Source organism: Alosa alosa, chromosome 8 (genome assembly GCF_017589495.1).
Source record: "Alosa alosa isolate M-15738 ecotype Scorff River chromosome 8, AALO_Geno_1.1, whole genome shotgun sequence".
NCBI classification, from domain to species: Eukaryota; Metazoa; Chordata; class Actinopteri; order Clupeiformes; family Clupeidae; genus Alosa; species Alosa alosa.
In genome coordinates this window covers 26,080,397-26,090,396 of record NC_063196.1, presented here as the reverse complement: position 1 = coordinate 26,090,396, position 10,000 = coordinate 26,080,397, and the positions used below count along the sequence as shown (strand labels likewise).

At 41.0% G+C, this 10,000-nt stretch overlaps 1 protein-coding gene across 4 annotated transcripts; it reads right to left on the bottom strand.

The window, feature by feature from the left end:
• Positions 1-2,650: 2,650 nt before the first annotated feature.
• On the bottom strand, positions 2,651-7,816 carry LOC125298896 (protein max). Of its 4 annotated transcripts, none has more exons than XM_048249803.1 (5): positions 7,656-7,816; positions 7,214-7,240; positions 4,561-4,668; positions 3,327-3,450; positions 2,651-2,952 (listed from the first exon to the last, which is right to left on the bottom strand). In XM_048249803.1, the coding sequence occupies exons 1-5, from the start codon at positions 7,689-7,691 to the stop codon at positions 2,774-2,776; spliced, it is 474 nt and encodes a 157-aa protein (XP_048105760.1). In that variant the 5' UTR covers positions 7,692-7,816; the 3' UTR covers positions 2,651-2,773. The 4 variants fall into 4 exon arrangements, with proteins under 4 accessions (XP_048105760.1, XP_048105762.1, XP_048105759.1 ...); XM_048249802.1 differs by having other exon boundaries at positions 2,656-2,952; positions 4,546-4,668; positions 7,656-7,811; XM_048249805.1 differs by lacking the exon at positions 7,214-7,240 and having other exon boundaries at positions 7,656-7,815.
• Between the last annotated feature and the right edge of the window lie 2,184 nt (positions 7,817-10,000).

Sequence of the window (10,000 nt, the reverse complement as noted above, 5' to 3'; positions counted from 1 at the left end):
ATATAGTGCATTCATACTGCAGCTCAGAGGCTCCTACCCCAAGTGTCACTAAGCTGCTTTCAGACATAGGTGTTAGTCCGCATGTTCTGCGGATATCAAGCGGTTTGGCCGTGTAACTGAACAACATAACCGGACATTTGGAACTCAGAACTTAGCCGGCTCTTACACTACTCCCCTGCTAGTATTTCCAAAGGACATTATGTAAATGAGCTCATGTCTGAACAAAGCGAAAAACATGCAGATTCTGTTCATGTGCGTGTTCAACCACACAGAAATGGTGTTCACGTGCATCAGTGGCGCATCTTAGCATATCTGAATCACCTGAAGGGTCGAACCTTCGCTTGACAAAGATCCGTGTATACTGTGGAGGACATGTCTGGAAGCAGCTTCTGAAAGCCCCTTTAATAGGATGGAGGGCTTGAATGGATAATGTGTTAAATAGATCCCTTGACCGGTATGCTTCCTGCAATGGAGGTTGTGGATTTCAGAACAGTGCAGTGTGTCCCAGTTGGCATGCAGTGCCAGTAACTGTTGTTAGCTTCCATGCTAGTGCCCCCATTCACCATAACCCAAGATTTTAGATTAAAGGTTGTATCAGCGATAGCGGGGATACGTCACTTCTGTTGATGTTTAAACAAAACAGAGCTAGTTCGCTACTCTCCCCCTCCCTCCCGTGCAATTAAAACTCCTAAACGTGCATCTCGTTAGTTATTGGTTGAAACACTTTATTTTGCTTTTGAGTGGGTTGCCAACCCTTGTTGGTATTTTTGTTTTGTTTGCACAGATGTCAGAGCCTAGGGTGCCTACAGAGACACGTTTTTGACGGCCTACTTATGGGGGAGACGGCTAGCGGATCGTTAGGAAAGATTAGATGAATTTGATCATTTATGTTTGGGCCTGAAATCGCTGATACAACCTTTAAATCCAGTGTTTTGAACCCAGACAGTGCTCTGCAGGTCAGTCTGGAAAGGATCCCACTGACGTCTGTTTCTGAATCCTCAAAAACCCAATAATGTGTATTTTCTCTGGAATTGAGTAAACAACTGCGTTTAAAACCTTTATTTACATGAAAGATGTGTTTCCTGCACTTCTGAAACAATTTGGTTAGAGTTTAATGCACCAATTTCCAAAGTTAAATTTCACTGCTTGTTAGTCATCAGGAAGTCATATAGCGGGACGATTGGAAAAGGGTGTCAATGGGATGCAAATTTGTTGAGGCTTGTGTTTTTCCTCAAACATTAGATATCCAGATATTATGCTTTCAATAAACCACAAGTCATGGACCACTTGTAAAGGATAAAATAGTTTTTTTTTTATTTATAGTCTCATAGTAAAGGTAGGCCTCAACTTGCAAGACAGTTGTTGGCAGTATGTACAACATACCTGTAGTTTCCATGGAATGGAATTAAACAAACAAAATACCTATTTAGTATACTCTAAATGTCCTAAATGGGAAAAAAAACACAAATGGTAAAAGATACATACGTACATACATACATACACTCAAGACACACACACACACGCACACACACACACGCGCTCACACCTCCAACAGGCAAAATGCTTTTATGGGGGAGGTTCTTTGAACCCCTTTAAATTTAAACCCGCAACATTTAAAAGTTTACCTTGTAAAGCAAAAACACAACAGCTACCATTCCTTTTTTTTTACCTCAATCAAAAAAATGTGACTTGACATTCTATGTTTTTCATAACACGAGAGAAGTACATCTAGCACACCAGCAGTGTTCCCAAGTATGCGTGACCAATACAAATTGTACAACATATTCAGAGGCTTTGAAAGTAATCCAATTTTTTTTTTTTCAATTACAAAACCCTGAAATCTAAACTGAAGTAAGCCATCTAAATTCATTCTCTACATCAAGCTAAATGGACAAAAGCACAAGTTTGGGAAAAATGTCTCTACTCCATGACATCAATTTCAAAATAAAAGGAATTTCACTTTTCTTTATCCATTAACAAACGTGTTCAACCACTTTGGAGAATCCTGAGGTGAGCTTGCTTACAGGTCAATCATTGCTGCTATGTAGAATCACATTCTTTTGTGGAAAAAAATATTCCATTTATCTTTGTTGTTTGTTTCTACAAAGGTAAACTGCTCCTGGGTGACAGTTTGTAGTGGGCTGTGTGTTGTTCTAAACAGGTTCTTTTAAGATTACCAAAACAGGAAACAAAACAAAAAGGGATGACGCGTAAACGAAAGTTAATTTTTTTTTTTACCCCCTCGCAGTGCTTGGAGATACACGTCTCTCCCCTGCTCCTCCGGACTCCACGTGGAGGTTAATGGGAACAGATTTTTAAGGAAGGAAGGAGAAATCAAAAAGGCAAAAAAGATACATGGAGTCCGTAAGAAGCGAAGCTGCCTCATCCGGCAATCTGGACAGTCCTGTTTGCTGTTGCCAAGATGCCGCTGCTGGGAGTGGGGGCTCAGACAGAGCCGATGAAAAGGGGGAGAAGGAGGTGACCAAACGAAAACAAAACAGGAAGTTACACGAAACTCATTTCCTTTCTTCAGAGAAATTAAAATGGCGAAGATGTCGTCCTCCTGTAGGCTGGCTTTTTTGCCCCCTCTTCTGGACTAAGATTTTTTTTTTTTTTTTTTGGGTCACAGAGCGAGACAGGTGACCGGAGAGGGATGGACAGAGCTGGAAGCGGAGTGGAGAGCCTGGGGTGGATTTGACGGGGGCTGAAGAAAGCAATAGGGGGCATTTTATCCCCTCCTCCTCCTCCTCCACTCACTGGATGTGAGGGGTCTTTAGCTGGCCTCGGCGCGGAGCTTCTTTCGTGTGGGCGGCTCCTCAGGCTCGGACTCGGAGCTGGACCCAGAGCCGCCGTCGAACGCGGACACGGTGCTGCCCTTGGCGTTGGTGTAGCGGCTGCCGTCCGATGAATTGTAGCTGCCCTGCAGCCCCTTCACCTTCTCCAGTGCACGGACTGCAGGGCCAGAGAGAGAGAGAGGGAGGATGGGAGGAGTGATTGAAAGAGGGGAGATGGGGAGATTAGGAAGAAATGAGTAGGAGAAGAGTATTGTACAGTGTTGTTAAATGATGGAAAATCATGATACAAAAGGCCACATGTTAAAATGTGTCTGTCTAAAAAGGACTTGGTGTGAGGTTGTTCAGCATCTATCCCAATTATAGCAGGAATGTTCACTGTATGACAGAAATATCTGCGTATTAAGGGATTACTACAATTCCTTAGAAGATGAGAAACATAGTAAGAAACTCTGTATGGAACAGAGAACCGGGATGGGCAGAGCTCATGGGAAACCCCACCTGTGCCAAAGTCCTCCTTGCATGGGAACTCACCTTGCTGCTCCAACAAGGCGTTCTGTCTCTTGAGGTCGTCAATATCCTGCTGGTGTGTGTGGTTTTTCCGCCTCATGTACTGGATGTACTCTGTGGCTTTGTCTAGGATCTGAGCTCGAGATGCCTATTTGATAGATTACCATCAACAACAAGTCAACGAACTAAAAACAAAAAACAACACGATACATGGCTACAACGCTACATCGCTACACTGCTCCTCAACACACTACCAACACTGGCTAGTGCACTGCAAGGAGAGGGCCAAATGTGGGGAACAACTCATACACAACTGTCTTCAGATGGCTATACAGTGTTCCACATCTTCCTAAGATAGTATGAACGTCATAACCTTCCGTTATCATTCTCCCTCTTCACCACACTGAAGTGATTCATTGAAGTGAGTCAGGAGGATTCGCTTACGCACGCACATTCATTTATCGATGCAGCTGTTACATTATTCGTGAAAACAGGATGTAGATGAGTCTATGAATAGGGTCACAAAGATGATTCTTGCCAAGTAAGATCTGAGTAGTCAAAGTAGTGAATGGACTGCCATAGTAGACCAACAGGCAATGTCCAATTGTACAAACGTTTCAATCATGCACCAGAAGCACATGCACAGAAAGGCACTGTTTTGTTTTGACTGACTGACTCACTTATCACTCACTCCAATCATGGTTTTCAAGTTTATTTACTTGTGTGCTGTAAAGCCCTGATGGCTATCTGTTTGGGCTTACAGTCTGTTCAAAGTCCCTCAAGCCAAAAGCTTCAAAACAGGAAGGAGCAACAAATGTCCTGTAATTACGTTCTGGCACGAGACCATGATTTACTCCAGGTTGATTGTTTCTGGCTAAAGGATCACTCCTCGCCTCTCTAAACATACAATACCAACCATTCTCAACTACATGACCCCCATTACAAATACAATACCAACCATTCTCAACTACATGACCCCCATTACAAAGTTTCCACAGACACCACCATCTTTCATAAACAATCAACATTTCCAATGCAAACTAACTGGACATGAGGACAGGTGTTCCTGAAAGCAAATAGACTTTGTTATCAACTCTACAATAACCTCTCCCCACTTTACTTCCCAAATTCACAACTTCAACACTAATTTTACACATACACTTGCCCCCACATCTGGTAAAACACATGAGCTTTAGTGATACATAAATAGGATAAAAAAGATGAAAAAAGGATTTTTTTTTACCGAAGGTTTACCAACCTTTTCCCCTTGCAAGGCAGGGACGGAATCGCGCAGGCTGTGAAAACTGTCTTTGATGTGGTCCCTGCGCTTGCGTTCCAGAGCATTGTGATGTGCCCGTTTGTCTGCCTGCAACGACAGAGAACCACACATGCATTCAGCCAAAGGCCCACGAGACACACACACACACACACACACACACACACACACGCCAGGCCCTCTCCAGTCTGCGCCAAAGAGGGGTAGGGGGTCGGGTTGGGAGCGGATTGTCGACACGGTGGTTGTGATGTGGCTGGCGTCATGACGCGTTGATGCGTGGCAGACACTGGAAGAGTCAGAGCAGCATCATGCCCCCACTAGTTTTACGGGAGACATGGGATGCTTACTTAGGACACTGGACTATTATTGATGAACTTAAAGGAACATGAGTAGATCTTCCCGCGGCAGAAGGCGACTGGACAATTGATGATTTGACTGTTATTTGTTTACTTGGGTATTTTAACTCACATGAGCAGATATTTAAAAAGTGATTATTTAAATCAATAATAATTTGATCTTGGTCATGAGAATGCACTGCACTATGCACCCCCACCCCTTCAACTAGTAGTTGACGATGCATTGAAAGGCTAGAGAGAATAGAGTTTGGGTAAACTAACAGAATCCCTGAGCAAAACATTTTTTCCCTAACCTATTAATGGGAGGAGGAGGTCTCTAGTTCAAAGTGAAAATGACATCAGCTGGAGCCAAATGCCTCCAAGCAGCCCAGGGGCTTGGCCCTCTGTGGTTAAACCGGCTCTGGTTGAGTCAGCCAGCAAGCCAGACACAGAAAAAAGTGCCTTTGTCCTTTACTTCAATGGCAGCCTAAACTGATCGTTACAAATATGTAATTTATTCAAACAGGTCATACGTTCTTAATTAAGGAGGAACAAGCATCAATGTTTTTCCAGCTCACTAGAGACAATCCCCAACAGTGCTTTGGACACCTTGTGCATGAGTAAGAGACAAGTTGATTAACAGGGCACTTGTCTTTGGGACAGACGGTCTCATTGCAAGACTACCCCACACAGCCATTGCTCAATACCACAGCAAATCCAGATCAGACATAAACAAACATGTGACTGGTATTAAAGGCACGTGCTACTTTGGTGGACTCCTCTAAAGCAAACTAAATAAAACTTTAAAAGGGACCTGGAAAAACACAGACGTGCTTCAATGCATGAGAATGGTTAGGTTTTGTGTAGACGGATGTCTGGATGTTTGGGGAGGGATGTAAACACATAGGCTACTCTAGCAAAGCCAACACCCCCAAAAGAATATGAATCTCTGACTGACTAGGCAGTTGGTGCTGGCACAAGATGTTATCTCTTGAGGGGGGGAAGACAAACCAGTCACAGAGCAGAGAGGGGATATCCCAAGATATTTCAGGATACTTAATTTAACTCGGTCACCTCTGAACACCTTCAAACTACATTCATTATGACCATTTCAAGGTACAAGGAAGGGTGTTGACTTAGGCAAAGTCAGTCAATCGTTCATTCATTGCTTATGCATGAAATGAAGAACATTAGTTGGCATATGTGTTTTTTAAAGATTGTTTGTTTGTTTGTTTTTTTTTTGTTTTTTAAAGAAGCATAATCTAATACAAGTGTTAAACACACTTTGATTTCCAACGATTACATGTTATGCAACAACGTTTATTACGGGGAAAACGTTTCTGCAATGTCTCTCAGTGATGACCACATTGAGTTATTTCCACGCAGCTCGACCATATCGGACAGCTCTGTTTTTCCTCCCCACAACAGATACGTCACTACTATAAGCTGCCCTCAAGCTCGCGTGTTGGTCTTTTATTATTATTGGTCAATTATTATTGCTATATTTTTACTATATTGCAAATCGCCACTAGTAACATTTATCAACATATCACTATTTGTTTTAATTGAGATTCGGTTTTGAAAGAATATGATAAATGTGTGACACGAGGATAAATATAAGTCGCGGTCATCCTGCGTGCAGCACGTTAAGTCATTCGAAGCTCACCGACCAAGCTAGCAGCATCGGATCCGCGCAATATCCACTGCTTTTGGTGTGGTTTGTAGCGTTGGCATGTTAACTATCGGTTTAGCGAAAATCGTAACCCTCCTGACAAACAGTAACGAGTAAGTCCTGACAATATGACCGATCCCATCCCATTTCACCATAAACAAACACTTTTGAGTGAATTTAACGTTAGCTGTGTATGCTGTTCGAGTAACGTTAGACTGATTCAGTGACACAGCGTCGAGACGACAGTCGACCGACATATCCAACTAAACCCCCATCTCCCTAAGCTTCAGACGTTCACAACATCCTCTCTCTATTGACCTAACGAGGATGAGTCGGATCATAAAGTGGATGTACTGATGGCCAACACGAATGGAGAACGAGCAGGCTGTCTATTCTATACATATTTCAATTGCAGAGAACCCCTCCACCAAAGCTAAATATATCGATACATTTCTTTCGATTTCATAACCGCCTTGAAACTTAGTTGCAAGCTGGGTAGCCAACGTTTTGTTTATCAACGTCACCTACCCGGAAATTAACTGTAAGTTAGCTAGAACTACAACAAATACAATTGAAAATATAATATTTAAACGTCTATTTTGGATAAATAGCTCCGTTAATTACGCACCCCAGAGTTAAATCTCGGCGATTCTTCCTGTAAAAGAACAGAACAGAAATGTATTGACACGTTAGCACAATTGTTTAGAAAGACTGCTAGCTGTAATCTGCTTATACTTGCTATATGAGAAATTCAATATACTGTCAAACTTATAATTCTGTCGTGTACAGCAGTCAATATTTCCCACCATAAAACCTTAACATAACGTTACCACTAGCTGCTATATTAGTCCAACTGGGTATCCATCAACCAACAAGCCGTCTCCGACTCGAATATCGAAAACTCAGTGCATCAGCTTGCAATGTAATGTTAGCTAGCTAACGTAATTTATCTAGCAACTAGCTAGCTGTCTGGGTAACGTAGCTAGCTACATTTTCTGGGTAACCATAGAATACACATCTACCTAGCTAAGAAAACTTAGAAATAACCCAATAAAGAAATTTATACTCACATCACTATCGACCTCGATGTCATCGTTATCGCTCATCCTTCGATGGAATACTTTATCTAAACGAAACAAGGACTCGAAAACAACATGTAGCTAGGTGCAACCTTTTCCAAATGAACAGTAAAGTCTCACTGCAGAAGCGAAACGAGATCAACGAACTCCCCACACGTGACTCGCCCATGTACTACTAAACGACACGCCTATGCGACTGTCGAGGTTGCATGTGGATTTTGTAGTTTTTATTGTTGAAAAGTTACCGTGTGAAGATTAAAGTATTACTGAAGTGAAAACTACAATCCCAGTGTTCTGGTTCAGTGGACGCTCTGAACAAACGTAACATTGATGTTGTTGTACTGGGAATTGTAGTTCAGACAGAATACGTCAGAAAGTCCTTAAATGAGACACGTGGACGTGTAGGCTAAGATAAAAGCAGGGGTCTATAACAATCATATCGGTGCAGTGTTCTATCCATCTCAATTGTAATGTAGTCTATAACTCTTGTAGCCTACTTCTTCTAATTATTATCTGGTAGGCTATGGCATTTAAAACCTGTCAATCAAACAAGGTATCCTATAAAGAGATAAAGAGAGAATTTTTTTCTTATTATTTTATTATTTACATTGACGTTCATTTAGCAGAAATGAGCAATACACCCTAGGTTGTTGTTAGACCGTTTCAGTGGAGTGGCCAGCTGGATTGATTAGGATCAAAGAGGTCATTCCATGAGAGGAATTCTATGACCTGTTTGGAAGCTCTTTCGATAATGAATTATTTGATCATTTTATTATATGATAAGCCTATTATTTATTGGTATTCTTTTTTTTTATTGTCGTTGTTCTTATATTAATTGACTGTAGGCCTATAGTAATCTTTTGTTGTTATTAATGTAGAATAAGGGCATAATGATGTAGGCAAGCCTATAAAAATGATACAAAGGCCACCACAACAAACAATGTGTTTTTTGACACTGATGTATTGTCTCCTAACCATTACAGATCAAGGTCGTGAGGAAGCTCTGATTGAAAGCCATACTGTTTCCCCCCACCAAATCTTGTCCTAGATAAAGAGCTTACAGTACATACTGGATTATTAAAGCTGATGGATCAGTTAATGTGTACAAACAAGAACAGTGCAATGTCTATTCCCTTGAGAGGACCACATTTATGTGTGTGTGTGTGTGTGTGTGCACCCAGCAAAATGAGTGAGGCAGAACAGGATCAGAGACATACAATAAGAGAACAGTCAATCTAAACCATACAGCCAGCTAGGACAACATAAAGGATTGTCAGGAATAATGCTGTTTGCTTGAAGCAAAAGCAACCCTGTCATCAGGGATTAATGAAAAAGAGAATGAAAATATTACTCTGATAATACACAGCGCCATTACTGTTGGTGTTATGCTATTTGCTATAGTTATATTTGGGATACAATTATTACACACTCACAGTTACACACACACACCTCCTGTTTGCCAGCAGTGACTGAGTTACAGTGTTTTTAATCCCTTATCCAATCATGCCTTGGGAAGCTGGCTTGATTGATTGATATCCTTGGAAGCTGTTTTGATTGATTTAACCTAATCATGCCTCATGAGATGATTAATTGATTGATATATTGATAAAGTACACAAATATTTACATTACATTACATTAAAGATTTTTAAAACAATTCTCCCAACAATTTAAAACAATTTAAAGGTAGAAGAACAAGTGCATCAGTGAGTGCTGTTTTTATAGAGTCAGGTGTCCGTTCTGGTCAGGTGATAAGTGCTAGAATTAGCAAGGCCAGTTGTAAGTAGCGCTACGAGAGGAGATACTTTCTGAAGAGCTGGGACTTCAGGAGTTTTTGAAGATTTAGAGGGATGACCCTGCATACAGTGGTACTGGTAATATTTAGATGGGATGACAATAAGAAAAAAGCATTGGTTTCTCATGTGCTTGACCCTCCACCACTTTACAGTTTTTCTCGATCGCTTTAAAGTTTTTCTCGATCGCTTTAATGCTTGTGTCAACTCTAATATCACATTTTCAAAACAATTAACACGCAGGTCTAAACAAAGCACTCTGGTCAAAATGACACATTTATCTTGCAAAAGGCTTTTACTCTCTCAAAACATTTAAAACATGCAGCAAAAGCAAATTTTGCCTTCAAACAACACATCTTGTAGTCAAATCACTGTGTGTCATTACACACTGGACAACAAAGCGCAAAATATAGTTGTCAAAAATTTCTTTATTGTTTGGTATCAGAAAAACTGTTAAAAGACTAAATGTATTGAATAAAAATTAATTGTAGACCTATTCATTCCTCTCAAAATGTAACTGCCATTGACATACAGTAAACACCAT